At 43.1% G+C, this 26,939-nt stretch overlaps 3 protein-coding genes across 4 annotated transcripts; 2 read left to right on the top strand and 1 right to left on the bottom strand.

Annotated features, from left to right (window-relative positions):
• Window positions 1–7,995: 7,995 nt before the first annotated feature.
• LOC133921117 (interactor of constitutive active ROPs 1-like) lies at window positions 7,996–9,785 on the top strand. 2 transcript variants are annotated; one of them, XM_062365881.1, is made up of 3 exons: window positions 7,996–8,239; window positions 8,322–8,478; window positions 8,578–9,785. In XM_062365881.1, the coding sequence occupies exons 1-3, from the start codon at window positions 8,226–8,228 to the stop codon at window positions 9,559–9,561; spliced, it is 1,155 nt and encodes a 384-aa protein (XP_062221865.1). In that variant the 5' UTR covers window positions 7,996–8,225; the 3' UTR covers window positions 9,562–9,785. The 2 variants fall into 2 exon arrangements, with proteins under 2 accessions (XP_062221865.1, XP_062221856.1); XM_062365872.1 differs by having other exon boundaries at window positions 8,575–9,785.
• A 3,622-nt stretch (window positions 9,786–13,407) lies between these two features.
• On the top strand, window positions 13,408–16,099 carry LOC133921110 (uncharacterized). The gene is made up of 5 exons (XM_062365859.1): window positions 13,408–13,595; window positions 13,747–13,884; window positions 14,532–14,771; window positions 15,566–15,625; window positions 15,710–16,099. The coding sequence occupies exons 1-5, from the start codon at window positions 13,479–13,481 to the stop codon at window positions 15,812–15,814; spliced, it is 660 nt and encodes a 219-aa protein (XP_062221843.1). The 5' UTR covers window positions 13,408–13,478; the 3' UTR covers window positions 15,815–16,099.
• Window positions 16,100–22,211: 6,112 nt separating this feature from the next.
• LOC133921102 (uncharacterized) lies at window positions 22,212–26,465 on the bottom strand. Its single transcript, XM_062365846.1, has 12 exons — window positions 26,303–26,465; window positions 26,058–26,195; window positions 25,885–25,940; window positions 24,970–25,035; window positions 24,777–24,884; window positions 24,379–24,445; window positions 23,961–24,045; window positions 23,550–23,710; window positions 23,293–23,394; window positions 22,982–23,204; window positions 22,630–22,787; window positions 22,212–22,515 (listed from the first exon to the last, which is right to left on the bottom strand). Exons 1-11 carry the CDS (start codon window positions 26,303–26,305, stop codon window positions 22,642–22,644), a joined length of 1,155 nt encoding a protein of 384 aa, XP_062221830.1. The 5' UTR covers window positions 26,306–26,465; the 3' UTR covers window positions 22,212–22,515; window positions 22,630–22,641.
• Between the last annotated feature and the right edge of the window lie 474 nt (window positions 26,466–26,939).

The following is a 26,939-nucleotide window of genomic DNA, read 5'->3' as shown; positions in this document are numbered from 1 at the left end:
ATCAAGTCAAATCCTTATCCTCTCACACATTGTCTGCTCCATCTCTCTGGTTTCAATCTCAGCTGAACACAGAGCACGAGCTCCTCACTCTACAGTGCACCACCATAAAATCCGGGGTTGCCAAGCCCAAATCCGCCTTAGCTAAAGCCCAATAAGAGCGGAGGAAGTTTGCCCAGGGTCTTCCCCGTCGATTCCCGTGAGAAATCTCATCTTCCCCGGTCAAATCGAGTTCTCACCCGTCATCTTCGCCACCTCCGAGTAGCCTGATCTAGTCGCACGTCGATCCGCTGCATCACTACGTCTCCCAACCAACCAAGAGCACAAAGAGCTTCCTAGTACCCTTCTCAAAATTGTACTCGCTAGTTCATCCTTAGCCTGTCGCCAGCATGGCTCTCCACAGGAGCCAAGCACCGCCGCACCATGGCTCTCGTTGCTGCCCATGCTTCGGCCAGGCCCTCCGGCCAGCTATGCCTCAAGTGGATTCACCTCTTCCTTCTCCTGCGGTCCGAGCTCACGGCGCCCGTCTGCCTCTTCCTTCTCCTCCTCGACATGAGCGGGCTGGCTCCCCCAAGCACACAAGAATTGGAAGCTGGCTTTCAATTGGTTCTGGTTCTTGAGAACTAGCTTCAATTTTGATTCTTGATGCTTGAAGCTTGAGCTGTTTTGATTGGGTTTTGATTATTCTTACTTCTTGTTGCTTTTGCAAATCGTTGAGAACTGCTCGGCAGTGGTGGAAAAAATCAGCACCTTCCTGCTTTAGGCACTCTTCCTAGTGCTGCAGATGGCCACCAAGATCATCGGTAGCCTCCTGGCCATAGTCACACCAGCCGGGCTCCAGAAGGACCAGCAGCAAGAACCAGCGGTTGTGGCGCTGCTAGGATCTAGCTCGCGAGCTAAACGAACTGGCTCGAGCTATTAACGAGTCGAGCCGAGCTGGATATTTAGCTCGTTTCCTTAATGAGTCGAGCCAACCTATTATGTTAACAAGCTGGAGCGAGCCAAGCCATAACGAGCTGAGCTAGTTCGATATCTAACCTTATTTATAGTTTTAGGGCAGCTTCAATAATGCACACATCAGCTAACTTTACGGTGGTAACTCCAATTCCGTTTCGAGCTGGAGTAGAGAGGGCGAACAAAAAGCTCATACCATGGCTTAACCAAACGCTAGCGACTTAGCTGGTACCTGACCCTCAGTAGGCTCACCACCACTATTTTCCCCTCTCTCCCAACCTTCTCTCCAGCGGATGCGGGCGGAGAGGAGGATAAAAAAACTCGACTATGTGAAAACACATTTATTTTAAAGAGTGTGTGAGCTAAATTATTAAAATTATAGTTTTTTCTATCATTTAAATCAGATGGCAAAATAAGAGCTAACCGTGAAATTGCTCGAACCATCTGATCTTTTATGTTACGGCCCAATGATTAGGCCGAGCTAGTGCCTTCTGTAGGAGGTAGAGTAGTACCGTAGCAGCAGCAGTAGCAGAACTAATAGTAGGACGTAACCCGGATTAGCTCAATTTGCACCAGGTCTTTGACAATTTGACTACTGTTGGCACCAATTGGGCTCACTTGCGTTTGACTGTACAAAACGTGGCAAACTTTAGCGAACGAACCAAATACTGTGACCACTTGGAGCCAATGCTCAGTGATGTGCTTATGTACAGTCCTAAGACGATGCTGAAGGTTTCAAAATCAATAATGCTCCCATAGTCACATTGGTCAGTTAAGGGAGGGTTTGGATGGGTGGATCAGCACATGCATGCATCCGCTCATGCGTACAAACTGATGGAGATGTGCGTTTGGATGCTCTGTTGACCGATGCAGTCTTACACCTGCTTGTGCAAATATAATGTTGCATGCGCGGAGACGAGCGAATCGGGTTTCACTCCGATCCTGGCTCGCGGGATGCAACATCCGCTCGGCTGGGTCCACTTGTTAGCGAAAGTGAATCTTCTTATGCAGTCTCAGATTCAACCTACCAAACACAAATCCAAATTCAACCTGCATCTACAGATACAACCAAACAAACACTCTTCTTTTCTCAAATACAACTCCCCCCAACCTGTTTCACCTCATCCAGGATATACGATGCAACTATACGAGATATTATACAGGCAACCAAATACACCCTAAGATTTTGTGTCCAGCAGTACAGTTTACAGGAGGAGTTGTTACTTCACTGCACTAGTGACAGAATCTAAGGAACTAAAGAAACTTGTCTACAATCTACAATCTGGCTAAATGATGCAATTAAGTGTTAGAGCATTAGTAGTTTGCCCGGTTTAAAATAATCTTCAGCATATATTTTAAAAATATACTATCTATAATATTATTATAGCTTCAACTAATACTATTACAATATTCTATATTTTTTTATCTTCAACGACTACTTTATTTTACACTTTTTATTACTCCAAATGTATTTTCAAACTCAGTCCATACTACATAAAAAATTTACCGTACAGTAAATCACGTAGCGTGTTTGCGGGCGCTCGGAGTAGGCATAGGCTACTGTAGCATCAGATACTCGTTCCGTGGAGATGGCCTTATCAAGGAAGCTGCATGTAGTTGCAAGGTGTCACTCAATGGTGCAGATCTCTGCAAAGTTTTTACAGAAAACTGAATGCACACGCAGCCTTTTCACACTTCGCTTGCGCCGTGCGTTCAGCCTTCGTGATAGCTGAACCACTGCATGTGTGTGTCCCACGGTGATGGAACGAACCGAGCTTGTTTAGCTTTCCTCGAGACGGAAGACGGAAATAATCCGAGAACCGGTACAGTGGCAACAAAAGGGAACCAAACCAAACCGCACATGTGCACGAGGACCAAGCATGTACACATCCTTTTCATGGGCCTCTCGTGTCTCGTCTCACATTTCCCCTTTGCTTGGTAGGCCACTAGACCCTGCTGTTTTCCCTGGTTAATTAGACGTGCATTCCAATTTCCACTGAAAAGTTTTGGCACCTTTTATCTCCTCTGCACCCTTTTACTCCCTTATTCAAGAATGTAAAGGTGTATTTTGATTCGAAAAAGACAAATTTGATAAGTTTTGATTAACAAATAGTCAAATTATATGCATGTTAAGTATACAAAATTTATTTTAATAGATTTGTATTTCAAAGTACTTTTAATATATATTGATTTTATAGTATTTGACAATGTATATTACCTTAATATTTGAAAGGAAAAAGAAACCACCACATTCGCTTTCAAGGTCACGAAAGTACCACATTAATCTGAAAAAAGATCTATAACACTCATTGTTACAGACATCCAATAGTCTAGATTAAACCGGAGAGTCCATATAAAATAGATTAATAAATAAGTAAATTCAGAATTAAAAGATATAGAAAATTAGCATCTTGATTTTCATATGGTGTAGGAAGCGAAACATCTAAATAAAGAGTCCAAATAACATGAAATTAATAATATTTGAAATTGAGGTTAGCATAGAAAAAAAGAATGATCCATATCAAATACTCTCTCTGGTTGCAAATATAGGTCGTTTTAGCATTCTCAACTATTCTCTAAATATAAGTCATTCTCGAACTTCTATGTATTTTTTTCTCTTTTGTTCCCGTCTTGCCCTTGTTTAATAAATGTTACCACTCTCACAAATAAATGAGTTATCTTTTCCAATACATAATAAATGAAGGGTAACAAGGTCATTTAATCTACTTTCTTAATACTTGTGCACAAGTCTAAAACGACCTACATTTGCAATCGAAGGGAATATAGTCTTAGAAAAAATCAAATTATTATAAAATTAAATACCTAAATAAGTAGTCTATGTAAAATACAATTAATCAATAGTTGAAATTCATAATAAAAAATAATGAAAAAAATTCAAAATATTTACTAAGATAATATACTAAGCAACACTGTGTAGCTCAAGATTGTCGTATTAGGTAGGCAGCAGGTAAGTCACAACACAAAGTCAAGGCAAATCTATTCTAATTTTTGTTGGGATGTCTACAACTGACGCACAATTATGCAGTTGATCAAAATATATACGAATCGAACTAATACATGTATACAATTCAAGTACAAGTTTAGAATATAAATAATCTTCCTTTCTACTAATATAATTTTTATCTCGTCTTCTAGTTTTATGTGTTTTGTAACTAAATAACACCAACCTTATAGAAAATAGCTAAAATAAAAAATATTACAGTGAGACTAGTCATGCTATGAACATAGATCACTTACTAGTTATAAAAGAAATTAACTATCCTATCATATTGCGCACCTTGGCCCACAACTCAATAGTCAAGACTCAAGAGGTTCCAAGAGAGGTAGAGGGCACCGTTGTAGTAGTACCTCCGTTTTCAAATAGATATTATTTTAGAAATTTGATTTTATTCTTAAACGAATGTCTTAGGTTTTCAAAATGATGTTTTACTAAAATATCTGTATTAAAGGCTATTAAAAATTAGAGTTTTAATTTAATAAGTGTAATGGATTGATAACTTATGTACAATTAATTAAATATTGAAAAAATCGAGAATACTAAATATATCATATATAAAAGAATTTATTATAAATTTGTTCTATGTGACGAAGGTAGTACAATCCTACAACATTTTGGCTCCTCTTGCAGTCCTGTTATCCTCATGCATGATGCTGTGCTGCAGACCTAATTTTTCTTCGTGATCTCATTGCTCGTGGTGTACATGTGTGTTCCTAGTTGGAGTGGGTGTGTGTGTTGCAATCATTTGCAGCACTTCCTCTTGGATACTTCTGTGTTTGGATGAGCAGGTGATGTCTACCAACTGCAAAATATAGGTCGGCATTGACTTACCCCGACAATGTGATGTTCATCCTGTAGAACATACATACCGACGAGCAAGGAGCACGATCTATTACCTCGCAGTGTGGACTTCGCGTGAAACTTGATGGTGTATATACACGTGTTAGTTTTCATCCTTTAGCCTATCTATCTTGTTTCCCATTATAGACATAGAAATTATTTTACTAATAAAAAGAAATGAAAAAATAAGTTATCTTTTTTTATTCCATCTAAAATCATATTACAACATCGCTTCTAATGTATTCGTTTGACAATATTTTTTAACACATTCATATCTCCATATATTAAGTTTGTGATTTATATTATTATGTCCAATACTTATATTTCGTTTTAACGCAATGGAACTTAACTATTAGATACTGATGTTAATGTAAGTCTATGTATATTCATTGAGGATATATAGCCCATTTTACTTTGTATTATATTGGTTTTATTGACTCTTATTTCCCGTGGCCGACAAGATACGCCACATAGAAGGGAATGGGCTACCCGACGGGACTGCACGTAGCGTTTACGTAAGCGGTGACATTTTCCACAAACAAGATGAGAAGTAGCATTCCTTTGGTTTCAAAGAAAGATGAGAGGTAGCATTCATTCGAGGTCTCAGCTGCTAGCCCCATCCAGATGACCTTGACATCTGCCACTATTCTCCGAAGATTTGTGCACGCTTGACGTCTCCACTCGCAAATCCAACTTCCCCCTCAGCCTACTCAAAAGCTAAGATTATTAGGTTAGGCCATAAGCACTGTACGGAGTAGTGGTGAGCACCATCGCCATCGCCCGGCAGCCCTGATCTGCCTACATTGATTTCCCACCCATTCGCCAGTTACTTCTTGCCTCCTACCGCAATTCCATTCTCTGGTTTTATGTGCTTACTTGCTCTCTCCCTCCTAAAATATAAGATGTATTAGGATTTTTAAAAATCTTTAAACACATACTTTAACTATTAATTTATTTTACAATATAATATTAATTTCTACATAATCAGCATCATATTAAAAGATCTATAAAATAGAGATCTATTGATATAACTTTTATATATTAAAACATACGTATAATTTAACTAATTGTTTATCAAAATTTATGAAGTTTGATTTTTCAAATCCTAACATGTTGTATATTTTGAGATGAAGGGAGTACCCTCTCCACATCTTGTCGGTTTGCCTAGCTTGAACTGTAGTAATATACTATCTTAATATTTAAGGAAAAAAATGAGCCACAACGTTCGCTCTAAAGGCTACAAAATTACCATGTTAATTAAAAAAGAAAATAATCTAGACCACATATTGTCGGTCTAGATTAAACAAAGAGTCGATGTCAAATACAATTAATAAATAGATAAATTCTTAATTAAAAGATATGGAAAATTAACGGTTCAATTTCCATACGGTTTAGGAAGAAAAATATATAAATAAAATAAATTAATAATAATTGAAATTTAGGTTAGAATAGAAAAAAGAAGGATCCATATCAAATATAGTCTTAGAAAAAAATCAAATACCTAAATAAAGAGTCTATATAAAATATAATTATTAATAGCTAAAATTTATAATAAAAATAATAAAAAGTTTCAACTTTTTTACTAAGATAATAGATTAAGAAGTGTCGTGTAATTTAAGATCATCTTATCAGGCAGACATAGACAAGGCAAAACACAAAGGTAAGATAAATATATTCTGATTTTTTGTTGAGATACCTACAGCTAACGCACAATTATGACAGTTGTTCAAAACGTATGCGAATCGAACCAATACATATATACGATTTGGTACAAGTTTGGAGCATAAATAATTTCTTTTTCACTAACATAATTTTCATCTCTTCTTCTAATTTTATGTGTTTTATAACTAAATGACACTAACTTCATAAAAAAACTAAAAAAACTAGTTTTTAATCAAAGATTATCAAAACAAAATAGTGTAGCAATGCTAGGCACGTTATTGACATGGACCACTTACTAGTTTCTGACCAAAAAAAAAAAAAAGAATGAGATGTCGAAACGAGCAAGGAGTTCAGCATCGGTAGGTAGCCTTCTTCACTCCTTCAGAACACCGGGTCTTCTTGGACACTGCTTGGCCAAAAAGATGACTAAGCAAAGCCAGTGCGACCCTAAAGAACGGTGAAAATCAAGCCCATCGTTTGCGGCTTGATTGCTTCAGAAGTACTCCTACAGTCCTACTCCTGCATCAAGCGAGCAGTTTATCCTGCTACTACTCTATTCAATCATAAATATTTATTGCTCAATTAAAATCTAGTTAAAATTTTAAAACTCTGACCGTTATTAGTTTTAAAATATTTAATTTGAAAATATAAAATCACCCATGTAGATTTATTTTGAAAAATATTTTCATAATATTATATTTTATAATATTATAACTATATTCTAATAAAAAAATAATAGTCAAAATTATGCGTAGACGATAGTAAAAAATTAAAGACGATAAATATTTATGTCCGGAGGTATACTATTTAGTTCAGAGTATGGTCCGTTGTTCACACAATAATTCCTTTGTACCACCAGCACCGGCACAACCGCTATACTCTACTCAATCCAGCCCAGTATGGTCCGGAGTACAGCTCCGTCGCTTACCAGCTGCATGCACACCGCTTCTCGAGCAGCCGAACAGTGGCGCAAAGCATCTCTGTCAGTCACGTACTATACTACAAGCAGAGGACTTTTCCGAGCTCACACCGATCAGGCTCCGGGGACAGGCAGGCCGCTAGGTGCTTTGCCACCCGAGCCATGTGGGTGCCCCACCAACTCGGTACTACCCAAAACCCAGCCCAAACTCGAAGGTGAACCAGCCGTGCGCAGCGCAGCGCAGGTGCGGTGCCGTTCCGTCCCAACCCCGCGAGCGCGCGCGCACCTGCCACGCGCCGCGCCACCCGCATTTACGCCCCAGCGGGCTGCGTACACAATCCAGACTACGCCAGAATATTTAACTTTTTCTACTCTACTGGAGTATAATTTTTTTTCTAAGTATGATAAATAAGTTTTTCTAAATCTACAATAAATCTAACGATAAATTTACTACTCTATTGAACAATAAAGTGGTAAAAAATCAAATGCCACGAAGAGGCTTGCCGCGAGCAAGACTGCCAAGAGTAACGTTCGGATGGGTGCCCGGTTGGTTCCGCTGCTCCAATGATTTTCGAATTTGAACCGCGCACCGGTCCGGTCGCCTCGCCTCATGGGAGCCAGTGCCCGTGGCCTCGCGGTCGCAACCTCTCCCCCATTTAATACGCAAACAATTCCGTCCGGTTCCACGAGAAAGGCTCTTCCTTCTTGTGTGCGCCGCTAGCTCCCGCCTCTCTCGCTCTTGCTCTGATCCTAGGACGACGCGCCGCCTGCCTGCGCACGCCGGGAGGGGGAGGTTCAAGCTCGAGCGCCGCTGCAACGAGCCCGCGGAGGACCATGCCGAGATCCAGGTGCGTGATGCCGAGATCGACTCGAGGTTTGTGGATGATGCTGTGGGTTTCTTACGCGGTTGGTGGTTGGGTACCGTTTCAGGGGGTCCGACCCGCCGCAGCGGGCGTCGCCGCGCGCGCCGCTGCACCTGAAAACGACAGCCAGCTCCGAGGCCAATGGCGCGCACCACCGCCCCGTCGTCGACCGGAGCAGCCCCAAGCTTGGGGGCCGACACTCGCCGCGTAGCCCTCTGCCCGAGGCAAGTTTCCTCTTCGTATTTTTTCTTCCCGTCGTGTGTGGAACGAGTTGTTGAGGGTGTGACTTACGGTTTCGCCGGTGGTGGGGATGGGGTCAGCAGAAGAGGCGCGCGGGGACCAAGGTGGCGGAGCTGGAGGCGAAGCTGGGGAAGGTGCAAGACGAGCTCAAGAAACTGAGGGAGCAGCTCGCCTCCGCCGAGGCCGCCAAGAAGGACGCGCAGGTCGCGCTCGAGGAGGCCAAGAAGCGCGTCGGCACCAAGGGGAGCCCCGCCGCCGCCGCCGCCTCTCCTCTCTCTTCTCCTGCGGCGCGGGTCGAAAGTGAGAAGACGGCCGATGACGTGGAGGTGCCCGAACCAGCGGCAGACGAGGAGAGTAGCATAAACTCGCCGGCGACCGACGTGTTTGAGGTCGTCCGGGCCGAGTCGGGGGACAAGGAGAACCAGAGCGCGGTCGACATCGCCGCTGAGGAATGCGAGGCGGTGAGCTGTGGCGTGAAGGCGGTGCTGGCCGAGAAGGAGGTGGAGGAGGAGGAGACCAAGAAGATGATCGAGGATGAGTGCAATGCCGCTGTGGAAACTGACAGCGCCGAGAAGGAAACTCCGGAGGTCACAGAGCTGAAGGCCAAGCTGACGGAGAAAGACATGGAAATCGCCGCACTTACGGCGGAAAATACCGAGCTCAAGAAGAATGCCGGAGAGGCTGCGGAGGAGGCAAAGAAGGTCGAGGAGAATGCCGCGGCGAAGGCGTCCCTGGTCGAACATGATCTGAAGGAGGGCGCGGCGCGGGAGGCCCGGATGGGCGAGCAGCTGAGGGCGTCGGAGGCCGCGCGGGAGGCGCTGGAAGGCGAGATGCGGCGTCTGCGCGTGCAGACCGAGCAATGGCGCAAGGCCGCCGAGGCGGCAGCCGCGGTGCTCGGTGGGGATAACCACCTCACCGGCCTCCATGGGTTGACCGGCAATGGCAACGGGTGGGGCTCCCCGGCCACGATGCCTGACGACGGCGACGACGAGGGGTTCGGTGGCAAGCGGAAGGGCGCCGGCATCCGGATGCTCGGCGACCTGTGGAAGAAGAAGGGGAACAAGTGAAGTCAGCATGGATCACAATTCACAATGGTGAGCTTGCTCAGCCCGCCAGCTTGAACTCTATGCACTAGCTAGCACCATCATTTTACCACGATTTGGTTCGGATTCTACTTATGTTTGTATGATGATGAGATGATGCTCGTGAGATTGTACTATGTAACGCCTGATGCTGCATTGCTGCCTGCTACTCACTGTAAGGAGCAACCAAGTGGTTTGGTGTTTTCCTCTCCTGTATTGTTGTGCTGTTGGTGATCTCTCGAGATTTTCTGATGAAATTGAGGAATGGACGGTGCAGCTTCAGAAAATTCCTATTGTCTCGATCGAACCAAATCCAAGATATCAACGACAAGCATTGCAACACATAAGATTGTTTTGTAGTCTTTAGAAAATATCGATTGAATCAACTAAGATTTATCAACGTAATGCGCTGATTGCATGGTGGTTCATGATAATATGGTTGCTTCTGATGAGGATTTTTTGGGGATGTAGCCTGCGATTTGGGTAGCACGCCATGAGCACTTTAGGTGGTACTGATGTCCGTTGGGCCACAGGATAATTTGTCTTCAAGAAGCCTAGCTAAATAGTACGTGGTGTGTTACTTCAAAGGGTGACCCTACTTCAAAAGGGACCAATAAAGGTAGGAGTCCGCGCCCATTTCTGACTCCAGCCACTCCCGTCCAGCCACTCCCGCCAAGCCACAGCCCCAAAGCCCGCCTCCCTGGCTGGCTCCCTGCCGCCGGTTGCCGCCTTTAGCGAGCCCGTCGGCTAACCATGGACCTCATCGTGATCGTGAGGGGGCTGAGGCAGGTGACGAAGCTGCCGTGAGATGGCGGGAACGAGACGGGGAGGTGACGAAGATTCGGATGGACAGGGTGATGCGGCTCCTGGGTGGCTGCCAATGTAGCTGACCTGATCACTGCACAGAAATCGCTGGCATCGAGCCGAACCCCGTTGTGCAACCATGCCGTCACGTTGGGCCGGATGGTACAGAAAGTGGCCCATATTGAACTGGGCTGATTTGAGCACTGAGAAGGAAATGTTCGCGAAATTCGGTAGACTCGGAAAATTTGGATGGAATCAAACTGAGTGTCTGCTTATTTCCCTTGCGGATTGTGAGAATTTAAATTATAGATTGTAGAAGCTACTCTGAGGTGTATTGTGGATTGTGCTACAATTCAAATATGGATTGCGCCACAATCCAAGTTTGAATTGCTGTAATCTACTTCCAGAATCCGTCCATTTATTTACATAATTCGATCGTGGAGTACAATTCAAAATTCAGAATCTGAAACAATCAGGACCTGAGGTGATCATAGCGCTGGCTAACTGAATGGTTGTTGCTAATGGTATGATTGCTTCTGACGAGAGGATTTTTCGGGGACGCAGCCAGAGATTTTAACAACAGTAGGAGCACTCTTGCTAGGTGATACCGATGCCTTGTGCATTCGTTTTGAAAAAAACTCGGTAGCAAGAGTCAAGACTCGAGCAACGTCGTCGGCTGGACCACCTGATCTCTTGACTGCAAAAAGTCCGGCTAAAAACGTGGAGTTACAAACAAAAGCGATCAAAAACACCCCTTTTCACCCGTGTATTTTCCCAGTGCGGGACTGCAGAAGCAATGAAGGGCACACGAGATCTGGAAAAGACATGTGGGGGCACGAATGATCGAGTAGGTTGTTGAGGGAAAAAGAAAAGTTTGTAACAGAAAAGGCTAGATTAGGACTCACTGTATCAACAAACATTAGCTAATCATCGACCAAATCCAAAGAAGATCGCACGCCTAGCTGCTAGTAACAGGTACCACTAGCAATCGCATGCGTTGCCCTGGCTTTCCCCGTCCCTCCACGCCTAAAGCCTTTTTGTCAGCTGCCTTGTTCAGAACTGTGGAAGCTTGGAGCATGCATCCACTGTGGCCTCACACATCACAGGACAGGGGGAAAAGCAAAAGCGAAACAGAGCGGAGCAGAGGTGCAATTCTGCAATGCAAAAGGGGGGGAGCACGGCCAGCGTCCTGCTTTGCCCGTTGCATGCGGTGGATGGCAGAGTGGCATGTCGCTAGCTTTTGGCGCTCTGTTGCAGGCTTGCAGCCCTGCCCCCACGAACGTACGTCGCCCCTCCACAGACCTCCTCGCTCTGGTCCTCTCCTATCTTCTCGTCCCATGAGCTCGACGTGCCTGGACCCTGGACTCGACCCGCCCGCGCTGTTGCCATTGATGAGGGCAGCCTGCTCCGGCGCAGGCTGTCGCGTGCATGGCCTTCCAAGCTCAGACCAGCCGGGGTCGTGCACCGCGTGCTGCCATCTTGACCAGCGGCCTCATGTCATGCCATAGATGCATTGACGGTTGATCCAATGGCCAAGGATCGACGAGGCGCCGTCGAGACCGGTGTCGACATGCGTGCACCAGCACCGAGTGGATTCGGCTCGGATCAGTTGCATGATCGCTTTTATTGCCGATATGCTGGTTGCTGGCCGGGTCGTCCGAGTGGTTGCGCGCTTTTATCGACGCTAGCGCGGCATGTGTCTTTGTCCCTCGATGAAAATGTGCGTCCACTTCGCACATGTAATGTGCCCAGACTGACCTTAGCGATCGAGCTCCTGTTCACCCAAGTGTTGGTGGTGGCCGTACAACGATGAGCTTTGAAGAACTAGCAATCGTTTCTGCTTCCCCCCTACGTGCTTGTCGTATGATCACCATATTCGATCTGGGTTTCGAACACGAACCATGCATCCACTGTTTATATCGATGTAGTATCACACTAGTTTTACATCTCGAACTAGAACACAGATTTCCGGAAGCTAGCCGTGTCTCAACTCTCAAGTGTGATCGGGAAACACCACTAGATGCGACGCGACGCCAGCGTGCTGGGTGGCTCCTGGCACAAGCAGACGTACGTAGATTCCGGGGCCTGGGGTAGTGCGCCACGCACTGTAACACCTGTGGCAGTTTTCATGGTCGTGGCTGTACATTTTCAGTTTGTGAATGAATAGCGCTGTGCGTCTTGGCTGGCGTAGGAGCCACGACACAAGCTGCCGCTGCCACGAACAGGAACTACAGATCATGCATGGTTTGGTTGCCACATTCGACCATGGGACGCGCGTGAGCGTGGGATCGGATCGGATCGGAAGGCATCTTCATCTCGTTCAGAAATGATCGCTCAAGCTATTTTCTGTTTTGACAGCATTTAGGTGGGCACGGTACTAACCCTAGCAAGTAGCAACTGAGTAAAACTGTTTGTACTCTACGGCACGCATGAACAGACGCAAGGCACGGAAGCTCAAAAGGCGCACGAACGTGGCAGCGAATGTTACAGTCCACAGGGATATTCATACTTGAAACATTTCAGATTCCAGTAGTAAGAGGAGCTGATCGTTTTTTTCTCTCTCTCGAAGAAGGTACAATCAGTTCCGCGAAACAAGGCGAACAGGAAAAATTCCGCTAGGGTAGGTAGATGTCTTGTTTATTTATATCAAGGTTCGTGTTGAAATAATAGATAAAAAAATTATAAAATATATGAAAAAATTAATAAATAAATGAATATTAGGTGAGAGTGATACACCATCGATAGTGCGAACGTGGAGTTGCACCCAAGTTCGTGTAGCATTATTAGGCCCGTAATATCTGGCCCATATACGAAGCCGAGAAAACGCAATACTCATCTTGGAAGCGTAGGCCCATACTGTGAATTCCGACCGGAGATTCAGCGGAGGCCCAAAACTCGACGCATTTTCCGGCTCCGGCCCATCCCTATTGACGAAATCGTCGGTTCGGTCTCCAGCCCTCTAGAACCTTCGCCCTCCTTCCACTGGTGCCAAAACCCGCACAAACCCTTTATAAGCCCGCAGCAACAGAACCCCGCACCTCCACCCCCTGCCCTACCCACCCAAAGGCGTGACCGAGAAGACGCGAGAGAGCTCGGAGATGGCGGCGGACGAGCTGCGGCTGGAGCTGGAGGAGCTGCGGCGTCTGCAGGGACTCGCCAAGCGCCCATACGTCCAGTCCCTCCTGGCCAGCGAGATCCGCAACGTCGACGCCAAGGTTTGGACCGTGTCCTTTCCCTCGTCCCCACCCCCTTCTTCTCGTGCTCACCGCCGATCCCATTCGGCGACGGGTAGGATTCCCTTCTTCTTTCGATTCTCAAGTTGCGATGGCTGATTGTGCTGGTGTTCTGTGTGCTGTGCGTTGGCAGTTAGCGAAGGCGGCTGCTCTGGCGCCGGCCCCGGCGCCACAGGTCGCGGTTTCCGCGCCCGCGGCGGCTGCACCTGCTGGCTTGAGCTATGTCACGTTGGGGTCGTTCAGCTGGGATCAGGACGACGAGAAGATCAGGGTATGTTGTTTATGACTAGACATCCTGTTTGTACCGTCAGTTGGTTTGTGTAAAGCAGCATTGCATTTTTGACCAATTCGTATAGTCTCCTTGCGCATTAGTCAATCAACGATATTATGGCAGAAGTGTTGTACAGTTCTGTGAATGATCTCCGCTCCGCTCCACTATGTTTGGCTAGGGATGCGTTCATTTAGGATCAAGAAGAGGGATTGTGCTTTAGATGAAAACCTCTAGTGGAGAAATGTTACTACAATAAATTGCCCGCCTTTTCGCAGTTACACAGATTAGATATGAAAATGTTTATTATTCGTCTTGTGTTGCAGTTGAAAATATTGTAAGGAGAAATGATTTGTTGAATTGTTAATATGCATGTGTCTTCTGTAGTAGATAGCGATGTGCAACTAAGAGTGAAAAACTACTGAAATCATGCTTGTGAGACTATAGCCTAATAATGCTGCTTGATGCATCATGATGCACTTACGTTTATGTTCAAATAGTTTCTGTGATTTCTTGAGATCAATTTATAAAGTGCAATTCTTGTATAATAATGTCTGTTCAGTGTTCGCTATTTAAGTCCCAAGGCTATCTACATTCAAAGATGTCATGTAGACGTTTTGTTAATGTTTTTGTGCTGTACCAATCTCCAGATTTATGTGTTCCTTGAGAGTGTCGAGCAAGAGAAGGTGGAGGCTACTTTTAAGCCAATGTCAGTGGATATAAAGTTTCATGATGTTAAAGGAAAAAATTACCGTTGTGCTGTACCAAAGCTGAATAAGGAAATAGTTCCTGAAAAATGTAAGGTTGTGGTGAAACCTACAAAGATTGTTATTACCCTTTGCAAAGTTTCTAAAGGCAACTGGTTGGACCTGCACTTCAAGGAAGACAAGGTAACAGTGCTGTGCTAATTTAATTTTCTTTGTGATGCCCAATATGTTGCATCGTTTTAATATCTCTTTCCATGAAACTCAAGGTCCAAATAGTGATAATCTATCTGATACTTGTGATTAAAAATTTAGTAGGTAGAATCGCGCTGATGGGCAATTGGGCATTACATGAATAGACAACATAAGCTATTCGATTGGTTTAGTTTACTCCTGAATTGAACACTTGTCTTTATTGCAGCACTTAGAAAAACCCTTAGTGATTGATTGATCTCATGTTTTGTCAGTGGAGAATTTATCAAGAGCTCATTGCATATCATAAGGAACTTTGTACTTTAATCCTTTTGTTTCGTTTGCAAATCATGTCTATTTATTTGAACTATGAGACATCTGGTGCTAAGAGTTGTTTAGTTCTCTGTAGCGCTTATTGTCGAGTCACTGTGGTAGAGGGTGCCATGTTCCTTAGTTGCTAGTTCACTTTTTTCTTCTCTTGTTTTTTGTCTATTACTTCTGGTAGTTTCTGCTCTCTTTTGTTGCCTGAATCCTTTACTAGGCTATTTCTGCGGTTTCGAAAACGACACTTGTGTTACTAGTCACATTGACTCTGACTTCTGTTCATCGTTTTCCATCAATTTGTGGAACAAATGAAAACAGTATGTTTGTTAATCCTAGAACATGGGCAAAGACACAAAGTTAGTGTGCTATAGAACCTCTTTAAACGCTGCTAGGTTGGTTTCAAACATTGATTTTTGTGCAAGTACGGGCTGTTCTAGATGGACTAACTTCATTTTTGCTGACAGTTCAAGCCAAGCATGGACAAGGAGAAGGATCCAATGTCGGGAATTATGGACTTAATGAAGGTTAATATTTTTCCATTGTCATCACTTAATCAAGTTGAAGTTATGTGATCGAGTACGACTCGTTACATGGATTATCATCTGCAGAACATGTATGATGAGGGCGACGAAGATATGAAGCGCACAATAGCTAAAGCATGGTCTGATGCAAGGTCTGGGAAGACTGCTGATCCAATGAAGGGATTGCCTTGAGCTGGTTAGCCTTGGTTGGACGCACCTGTCTGCTGAAGTACCCCGTACATGGTTGTGACAACGTCTATCTCCATGATGTGTTCGACCCAAACACTGTCTTCTAGGTGCTACTGCTGGATTGTCTCGTTACTGAAAGTTGGACGCGGCAGGCGTATTTAAGTACCTTCTTTTGAACGAAGAAAAGACTATCCAAAGTTCCTGGAAATCTCATGTTTGTGTATAATTTTGGCCTGTCTGTTTGCTGAAAAGTTTCTACGGACAGGATGAAGTTACCATTTGAATTTCTATTGCTCCCCTTGACGGCATCATCAGGTGCAGGTTTGCAATTTAGCCCCGATGAGACGACAGCCCGGGTCTGCCGTGCTGTGTTTTTGTGAACGGACGACGGTTCTGTAGTAGATGGTAGCAACCCAGTAAAACCGCTTGTTCTGGGTGTATGAATAGAAGCAAAAAACACACAAAGACGGGGGCGCATGGGCGTTGCCGCGAATGTTACACGGTCACTGGGTGTGGTCATGTCTGCTTTATTTTTCAAGTCGTTTGATGTGATATGTGCGGTGTAGTCGATTTTGTAGTCTCAATAATTTTTTATCTTTCACGAGTTAATGATATAGCGTTTGACAAGGCAGCGTTGCTTCACCTCAGGCCACGTCTTCACCTCAGGCCACGTCTGCTTTATTTTTTGAGCCGTCTGATGTGATGTGTGCGGTGCAGCCGATTTCGCAGCCTCAACAATTTTTTATCTTTCACGAGTTGATGATATAGCGTTTGACAAGGCAGCGTTGTTTCACCTCACATTAATTTCAGTCTGTTCATAATTTGTAGTGTTCTTCCTAACATTTCAGTCTGTTCATAATTTGTAGTGTTCTTCCTAACATGCTGTTGTTCTGAAACATCTCATCAATTGAATGTGTAAATTGAATGTGTGTCCTATCAATTTACAAGCCGCGTGAGAGGCATGCAGATAGTAAATTGACTTAATAAATTGAGTCGTTTATCAATTTACTATGTGAGATACGGCCAAACAATTTACACTGGATGCACCTCATCTCTTTCAAAAGGCGCCATTTTTTTACTACCTCGCAACTCGTGAAAGCTAAAGGCTACCTCGCAATTCGTGAAAGCTAAAGGCGATATTTGTTAGTTGTTACAGATAATTGCGAATCTTGATGTAATTTGCGTTAATACTAATTTCTTTCCTTGTATGAAAACACGCATAAGAAATCTAGGACATATGCAAATATTAGTAGACGGTAATTATGACTTCGATTTTGACAAGCAACAATTTTAGAATAGTGTAATTTAGCCTAACACTATGGCAATTTGGATTAGTTTATGTTTCATACATGTGTTTGTTCTATTTTTTCCTTTAAATATCCTATAATATTCATCACAGTCCTTTAAAATATAAGAGAAAATCACAAACTAATAAGTACATACTACTACTGGTTAATCAGTTCTATTAGTAATAATTAATGACCCTATGACAGATTCAGTTTATAGTTTTATCCATTCAACAAATCATTTTAGTGTTATCGGTATTAAAGATTCGTACAATTTACAGGCAGCGTGAAACATCTCATTCCACATTTGCTATCAATTGGTGTATCCAGTGTTGCTTCATATCACGTCACCTACTGACTATTTATCTTTTATCATATTGTTCCTGACGGTACAAACACAGCATGATACTTCTCTTTACTATATAAATATGATACTATCTTCATCCTATCGCACCTTTCATCCAGTCCGTGCCTTCTTACTTTGATGACAGGCAAGTCGGATGCCGGAAACCTGGCAAGCTCGAATTGTTAGTGCTCTCATATTTCAGTAGTACGAGGATTTGACCCAGGAACAGAAGTACAGAACTCCACCACCACCTGCGGTCCTGCCCACCGAAAGGCAAGAGCGAGAAGACGCGCGAGAGGGAGAGAGAGCTCCGGTGATGTCAGCGGACGACCTGCGGCGGCTGGAAGGCCTCGCCGAGCGCCCCCGCGTTCAGTCCCTCCTAGCCAACGAGATCCGCAACGTTGACGCCAAGGTTTGGACCGTGTCTTTTCCCTCTTCCCCATCCCCTCCTCGTGCTCACCGCCGAGCCCATTCGGTTCTCGTGATGAGGACAACGAGAAGATCAGGGTATGTTGTTTATGGCCAGACATCCTTTTTGTACCGTCGGTTGGTTTGTTTGCATGTTTTTGACCAATTCGTCGAGTCTCCTTGCGTCAGTAGTCAATCACGGATAGTAGTGCACAAGTTCTATAAACATTCTGTGAACGATCACTTCTCCGCTATGTTCGCCTACGGATGCTTTGATCAAGAAGGGCAATTGTGCAATAGCTGAGAAACTCCAGTGGAGCAAATAAGCAAGACAATGTGATAAACAAGTTAAAAAACAATTTGTTTTGGTTTGCATGTGATGCGTCCATATGATTTGTCATTGACAACGTTAAACTTAAATGATTTTAATTGGTATGAGCTTATGTGTGAGAGATTTATAAATTTAAATTGAAGTAGACTGTTTTAGAGTCCAGGAAACTATAACTTACCGGAATATCTGATGTGTTGTTTTTTACCACACCGAATAGTCCACTGTTTCGGTGAAGTGAGCATCGGAGTATTTTTAGTGCTAAAACAGAAATAAAAACAAACATTAGATGATACGATGATGGACTTTGAGAGCGTTAGGGTATTTTCTACATGGATGAGATTTTTGGTGTCAAATTTGATTATGTACGTCGTATAGTCTGATGTTGAGACTGTGAACACTGGAGAATGTATCAAATCTTTTATTACAGAGAGGTTGCAGAAGGGTGGTTCGATGAATTGACATACATTGGATTATCGGGTGATAAACATGAGATCACCAGAAGCTTTTACCGGACCTTTTCTTATAGAGAGTAAAAATTTCCTAGAACAGATAGTGTTATACTTACCGGATGGTCTGGTGTTTAGGAGCAGAACACACCGGAATACGTTATGAGTTGAAGGTTTTGATTTTGCGCTAACCTGAAGATGTTTTGGAGTGTGGAGAAATATATTTGCTTGTTTCAAGGTGTGTAGGTGACGGATGCAACTTTGCGGTCGATGGCGGGTGATCGGGGCTAAACGGACATTTGGTGTTGGACGATCAAGTAGGACTGGGCGAAGAGTGATCCTAGTTATACACATGAAGGTCAAACAAAGCATGAAACAGATGATGAAGATACCATGTTAACAAAGTCAAGCGAATAGGATGACTGTGCAGGTGACAAGTTGGCTCAAGAGATTCGGAGCGGAAGAGACTTGCCAGCGGTAAAGATCGCAAGATGGAAGACATATTTCATCATCGGAGTGCTTGTTTCAGGCAGAAGCAAGTGGCGGCTAGTCACGTTTTGAGAAGCGTGCTTGAGTTTTGTAGTTTGGTCTCAAAACCGTGAGAGGACTGGAGGTGTACATGGTATCATTGCGAAGCTTACGTCGAGGTGAAGCTAAGTCATAAAGGTGTTGTAGTCGTTCGATGAATGAAGAAAAAATGGACTAAAATACACTCGATAGTAGGTAGAAGTGTACTATAAGATATGAATATTTTGAAAAAAAGTTAGAAAATTTGGAGATCAAGTTTTCTAGGTCTATAAATAGAGGATATGGCTATGAGAGAGAATGAACCAGTTATTTGAGCCCCTTGTGCTACCCATATGAGAGTATTTGCTAGAGTTTTAGAGGAAAGGAGGATGAATGCTTAGCATATGTAATAAGTGTGAGTTTTGAGAGAAAAATCTTTATAATTTGTTTAAAATAGGGCTGATCTATTTGAGTAATGGAGTTCATTTTGTTTTATATGCTTAAATTCCTCTCGTTCTAGTTTCTATCTCTTGTTTCCCTTGCCTTATGTGTACGTTTTTCCTCTTCGGTGTCGATTTTTATTTTTATTTTTAGTTGAAATTTAACACATTGAGAGGTTGTTCTTCTTTATGCTAAAGACATAAAATTCACACACACATATATACTTGATAGTATCTTGAATTCACTTGCCTTTAGACCATCATCTTGAAGATCTTCTTCATCTGCTGTTCATCTCTTGTTCCTTAAGTGATCTTTTATCAAAATTCAATTCTTGTGTGGGGATGAGTTCTGGATTGATTTACTGTAAAACCTAGTGTTTGATTCTAACCACGAGGCCTACTTTTTGTTACATCTTCTAGTTTGGTTTTTGATTTTTCTCCGGAGTTTTCGGAATGTCTAGTTAGGTGTAGTTTTTTGCTGCGTATTTGTGTTATGTTCTGTTGTGATTCTCTTGTAGAGGTGCGTTAGGTGTTTGAATAGCAGAAGTTCATCAATTTCACAAAAAATTTGTTGAGACCACTATTTATATATCTCTAGACGTATTTCTCGATCTTAATGTAACTACAATGAGTTGTCCGTTTCTTAGCAGTTATCTAGAGTTCATTACATTGATTTATGATAAGGAACTTGCTATTTTAATCCTTCTATTTCGTTCACAAATTATATGTGTGTTTGTTTGAACCATGACGCATTTGGGTGCTTCGAACTACTTGTTTAGTTCTGTTTAGCGTCTATTGTTGGATCGCTGGTAGAGGGTGCCATGTTCCTTAGTTGATAGTTGTTCCGGTTCTTCTCTTCTTTTTTGGTCCGCTACTTATGGTAGTTTCAACTCTGTTTTGCTGCCTGGCACTTGTGTTACTAGTCACAAAATTGACTTAGCGTTTTGTTATTTTTTTTCTGTCGATTTGTTTTAACTCGTTAAAACAGTTATCTGTGCAAATCCTAGAACAGAGACAAAGTTTGTGTGCTATGGCACCTCTTAGAATGCTGCGGTTGGTTTTCGGACATTGATTTTGTGTAAGTACCTATCAATCATATACTGGACGGATTATTTTTTTTCCCTGACAGTTAAAGCCAGGCATGTACAAGGAGGTAAGTATCCAGCCTCAGGAATTACGAACTTAGTGAAGGTTAATGTCTGTCAACTCTCATGACTTAATCAAGAAGTTTTGTGACGACTCGTTCTATGAATTTGCATTTACAGACTACAGAGCATGTATGAGGAAGGACACGAAGATATGAAGCGCAACATAGCCCAAGCATGGACTGAGGCTGGATCTGGGAAGACTACTGATTCAATGGATGGATTGCCTTGAGAATTGAGATGGTAACCTTGGTTGATGAACTCGCCTGTATGATGAGCTATCCCATACATGGTTGTGACTTGTGACAGCGTTTATATCCACGCTTTGTTCCACCCAAACAGTCTTGTACTCTTATATAGGTGCTACTGCTGGGTTGTCTCGTTACTGAAAGTTGGACAAGGCAGGCGTATTTAAATATCTCTTTTTTAACGAAGAAAAAACTATTTGAAATTGCGAGAAAGCTCATGTGTGTGCATAATTATCGCTTGTTTGTTGCAAAATTTCTTCTATGGAGAGGATGAAATTATCATTTAAATCTCTACTGTTTCCCGTGACCGAGGCCAACAACGTAGGCCGTAGAGGTTAAAACAGAAGGAATATCTCTTTTTTAACGAAGAAAAAACTATCTAAAATTGCGAGAAAGCTCATGTGTGTGCATAATTATCGTCTATCTGTTACAGAATTTCTTCTATGAAGAGGATGAAATTATCATTTAAATCTCTACTGTTTCCTGTGGCCGAAGCCAACAGCGTAGGCCGTAGAGGCTAAAACAAAAGGAATATCTCTTTTTTAACGAAGAAAAAACTATCTAAAATTGCGAGAAAGCTCATGTATGTGCATAATTATCGCCTGTCTATTGCAAAATTTCTTCTATGGAGAGGATGAAATTATCATTTAAATCTCTACTGTTTCCCGTGGCCGAGGCCAAAAGCGTAGGCCGTAGAGGCTAAAACAGAAGGAATATCTCTTTTTTAACGAAGAAAAAACTATCTGAAATTGCGAGAAAGCTCATGTGTGTGCATAATTATCGCCTATCTGTTGCAAAATTTCTTCTATGAAAAGGATGAAATTATCATTTAAATCTCTACGGTTTCCGTGGCCAACAACGTAGGCCATAGAGGTTAAAACAGAAGGAATATCTCTTTTTTAACGAAGAAAAAACTATCTAAAATTACGATAAAGCTCATGTGTGTGCATAATTATCGCCTGTCTGTTGCAAAATTTCTTCTACAAAAAGGATAGAATTATCATTTAAATCTCTACTGTTTCCCGCCGAGACCAACAGCGTAGGCTGTAGAGGCTAAAACAGAAGGCGGAAACGGCGAAAAATGGCGCAGGAGACGGCTGCCGAGTCCTGGTCGAGCCGCGGCTGTAATTGTGACTGCGCAGCAGCAAGACACCACATTGAACAGCCTTCGCCGCCTGTCCGCCTCTTGCATCAAGCAAGGACATCTTAAAGCTTGCCTAGCAAAACTAAGGAGCGGGATATGTGCATCATCAATAAGAATCTGATTGAAGAAACTTAGACCAGTTCTCTGTCTCGCATTCCATTCAATGTGATCACAATGTACTTTTCTTCAGGTTAACGAAAAAATATTTCGACGTACAACTTAACCAATGAATCATTTTTTCTGTAAGATCGATCAAGGCTTAGTAATAATCTCAGCCTGGCTAAAAAGAGTCACAGCAACCTGCCAGGGGCCTCATTAACGCTGCAAGGAAGGCCATTTTGACACAAGGGGAACATATCACCAGGGGCATCAGTTCGTTCACATGATTGAATGGAGCATCAACCTAAAGGAGGTAGCAAAAGAAAATGTTAAAACCCTTGCACTTTCAAAAAGGAAAAAGAATCGCTGTTTTCATTGAACACACATTTGGGTTGGGCAGGTTTCGTGCAAGCCTTACCTGATAATAAGATCATGCTTGCTCTGAACAAAGAATCTGGCTTCCATAGTCCTGGTTAAACTTTTCATAGCGATGTGCATGGAGGTGCGCTGATGGCCTTGTGTTCCTTAATGCAAGTTCAATATCTTCAGGTTTGAGAGGACCAACCTCGGGCAGTTCTGCACATCCAGGAAAAACTTAATATGAGATATGTCTATTGCATCCGTAGATAGTAATAAATAGGTGGAACTCAAGAAACTATGTTTTGGTTTTAAATTAATGTAACATAAATTGCCGTGAAAAATAGAAAGGAATCTCAGTAAAAATAACAAAAAGGAATTTCAGTAAAAATGACAAAAGAACCAAAACTAACCTTCCTCTGGCACCAACTCATTGCTGGCTTCAAGAACTGACATGAGACGTCTTAGTGGTTGCATGGCAGCTTCTTTGCACACAAGACGAATATCTGAACCAGAGTAACCTTCAGTCTTTTCAACTAGAATGTCGTATGGGACCTCTAGCTTTGGGGTAATTGTTGGCAAAAGTTCTTCAAACATCGCATGTCTAGCTTCAGCTTCAGGAAGTGGTACAAGAATCTGATGAATAAAGACAAACAAACAGAAGTGCAATTAGTCCATGTGTCAACAGTTTTACTTGATAATGTAAATGCATTACTTGACATACTCGCTTCTCAAGCCGGCGGAGCATAGCTGCATCCAATTCCCACGGTAGATTTGTTGCTGCGAGTACAAATACCAAGTCGTTTGTCTTTGTCAAGCCATCCATCTGCAATACACATTAGCATAAACATATATGCTACTTATAAATTTGGAGAACTGTTTGTTGGCACAATTGCAAGATAGAAGGTCATGAAATAAGAAATCAGGTATAGCAAAACTAGGGTAGCTATATTTATTTGAGATTTCCAAGCAAGCAGAAACCTGAATAAGTAGTTCTGTCTTCAAGCGCCGACTAGCTTCGTGCTCGCTACGAGCTTCGCCACGTTGGCTAATAATAGCATCAATCTCATCAAGAAATATTGTGGATGGTGCATGATGCCTAGCAAGCTCAAACAGAACTTTGACGAGCTTCTCTGAATCTCCTGCATTTGCACAAAAACATTTGCATTAATTTACAAAACAAAGCAGATGAGCATTTTTAATTATGTACTAAACCTAACAGATAAAATTGAATGATCAAGTTATCAACTACATGAAATTCAATAATTGCACCACAACCACACAAACTTCCATGATTTGAACTTGTAGAACTAAGTCGGTCAAAAGAACAAAACATAATGAGAAGAAAGAAAAAAAAAAGATTGGGCTTGGGGTGGCATCAAGAAAACATACCACGCCATTTGCTGACTATTGATGATGCTGAAATGTTGAAGAATGTGGTTTTGCACTCAGTAGCAACCGCTTTTGCCAGCATTGTCTAAAAATAGAAATGTCTTCAAATTGAGAAGCTTGCTTTTGTAGCAAAAGAACTATCAGAAAATACGAGAAATACATAAGAATTTAATTACAAGTTTACAACTATAGCATGAGTGCATGATTACACAACCAAATGCTCAACAAAGTAGTGAAATTTTGCACCATAGATACATCACTAGTTCTATTTAGTATCATAATGATGTGTCATTGCCTCTGAGCATAGCAAAATGGAAAAGAAAAGAAAATATCGGAGAGGAAAAGATAAGGTTAACTTGGTATATGAATCAGATTAATTTCCAGGATTGGCATATCAAACAGGTAGGCATGTACGGACCTTTCCTGTCCCTGGGGGACCAAAAAGTAAGATGCCTTTCCACGGTGACAGGAGACCAGTGAAGTATCTGAAAATAGCACAAACAGTGCAAGTAAGATTAGTGAAGAATTGAAAGATTGGTCATTCATATCCCTTGCATAGTATTGCTATCCACATTCTACGATATCAGGCATCAATGTTATTAAAAAAATGCATGCAAAAATTGACACCTATTTCAAAAAGAGAAGACAATCATACAGGACAAAAGAAGGCAGGAATAGTATATTTAACTTCATTACTTCCTTCTTCCCAGTAGCAAAGAGCAGAATTCAGGTACAGTTGTAAAAGTTACATTACACATCATGTCCAGAGGTTACATTAACTCGGGAAACATTTTTGGCAGGAAATAGCTAACTTACTTCGGGTACTTTATGGGCATGACAACTGCCTCCTTTAGAAGGCGTTTTGCATTTTCTAGTCCTTTGATGCTTTCCCATTTCACATCTGGACTCCCACGAATAATATCCCTGAAAGGTTAATGGAGGGAAATAAATGTTCAGCAGTTAGAAAATTATTTCCCTGATTCTTAAAGAAGTGTGAAGTTTAGATTACCGCAACAATGTCTCGGCTAGATTACGCATTTCTGCCGACTCAAATGGAGGTAGGAGGGGCTTCTGGCTGCAAAAGTCACCACCAAAGTTGTAATGTTCAAGAAGATAAAAACGTTCTGAAATAACTCAAAGTTGTCCATGAGAAAGCATCATTTCAGGTATAAAGAATAATTAAATTTCACATGATCAATGGAATGAAACTTCAGAGAGAAGCAACTTAGCACTTCCATATTCGTATGTTCAGTTAATTAAGCATCTTTCAAGATTATCGTTATTCTATCCTTTTGAAGAAATAAACCGTATGCTCAATAGGACTCGGGCAGCATAAATTGGTCCTTGGCTAATATATTCAGCACAAAGTCCTGCTGGAAATTATCCCATTAAAACATTTCCCTCAGAATGAATTTCATCACTCCCAATTAAATTGAAAAGGTTCTTGAAAATCCACACTATGCCACTGAATAAGTGCATATTTTACAAGTCAATTCATACGGTATCCAGAATGGTATCACCAAGCAGTAATGCAAAGAGGCAAAGGACCACAATCTTTGGTCCCCATTTGAAATGCGTTTGCCGTGCGGTGCTACTAAGTACTAACCTACTTCGTAAAAAGAACTGCATTATGCATTCATCAAACCAGCCAAAATTGCATTGAGCCCGCATTGCACCCGCTATCTACATTAGGTGGTCTACTACATCACAGATCGCTCTGGCTCTGTCCCAACCAAAAACATCCCGAGAAAAATCGAAATTTTCACTAAGTCCAACCCCTTTCTTTCCCACCAAAGCTGATGCCGAAACCCACAGCACAAGATCTGATAAGTAACCCTGCCCATGCTGCATGAAGGATCAATCAAGCATTGCTTGAAAGCCTGCAGCACCTAAAGAATAAACTGAGATAGGTCAGAACGCTCACATGACATCAGCATTCCCATCGCGAATCGCGGCTGCTCGCGCCTCGGTCTGCCTGGCCTGAAACAAGAACATATCGGGGATCAGTGGACCGGAGCCAGCCAACAACACCTGCATGCATTTGATCACCAAGGAGGATCACACGCGGGGGGAGGGGGGACAGTAGCGTCCACACACCTGCTGCTCGAACTGCTCGTAGACCGCCAAATCGGAGGCCCTCTTCTGGACGCTCCCGTTGGCCCCTGCGTTGGCGTGCCCGTTCTGCTCGGGCTCCTTCTTGCCCCCGAATCTGGACTCCCAGAACCCCTTGAAATCCTGGGAAACGAAGGCGGAAAAGGGGAGTCAACTGACCGCGACAACGCTGTTCCGCGCGGAGAGGAGCAAGTGAGAGACGACGGCGGGAAGAAACCCCTGCGACTTGCCATTGCTTCGCCGGCCGCGGCCTGCACGTCTCTGGGCCCGGGGAGAGAGCGAGCAAGTCGACCGATGTGACCTCGCAGTCTCGCCCGGTCCTCGCCAGAGACTCGGGAGGGGGGCTAGTACCGTGGTCTGGGGATCGGAAGGTGGGGCCCACGGCACTTTGTCGAGATGCCAGCGCGGTCGGGGAGGATGCGATCCGGATCTCCACACGCGTGCCACACCACACGGATCATGCACCAACCAGTCTTGTGGTGTACAAGAGTACAAGCCGTTCGATCGGTATCGGAGTGCGTCGTGGGTTGGTTGCTCGTTGGTGATCGATCCTACACGGTGAGCGTGGCGCAAACAGGCAAAAGTCTCTCTGCATGCACAAGCATCATAAGCAGAGCAGACACCGTATGCAAAGGTCCAGCAAGCACGCACGACCGACTGATTGATTACGGGGAGAACTGTTATGCCAGTATTTAGAACAATTAGACAGTAGAGAAATCGAGACAATAGAATCAGACTATCAGAGAATAGAGTGAATTCGGCGTATTCATTTCATTGATTGATGAGTAAAATATACATGGTGAATAAGTGCCGTTGGAGAGACATCTCCTCCCCCAACGGATATATAATAATAGAGACTTTTTACGG

Source organism: Phragmites australis, chromosome 1, assembly GCF_958298935.1.
Source record: "Phragmites australis chromosome 1, lpPhrAust1.1, whole genome shotgun sequence".
NCBI classification, from domain to species: Eukaryota; Viridiplantae; Streptophyta; class Magnoliopsida; order Poales; family Poaceae; genus Phragmites; species Phragmites australis.
This window is presented reverse-complemented; position numbering and strand designations above follow the sequence as displayed.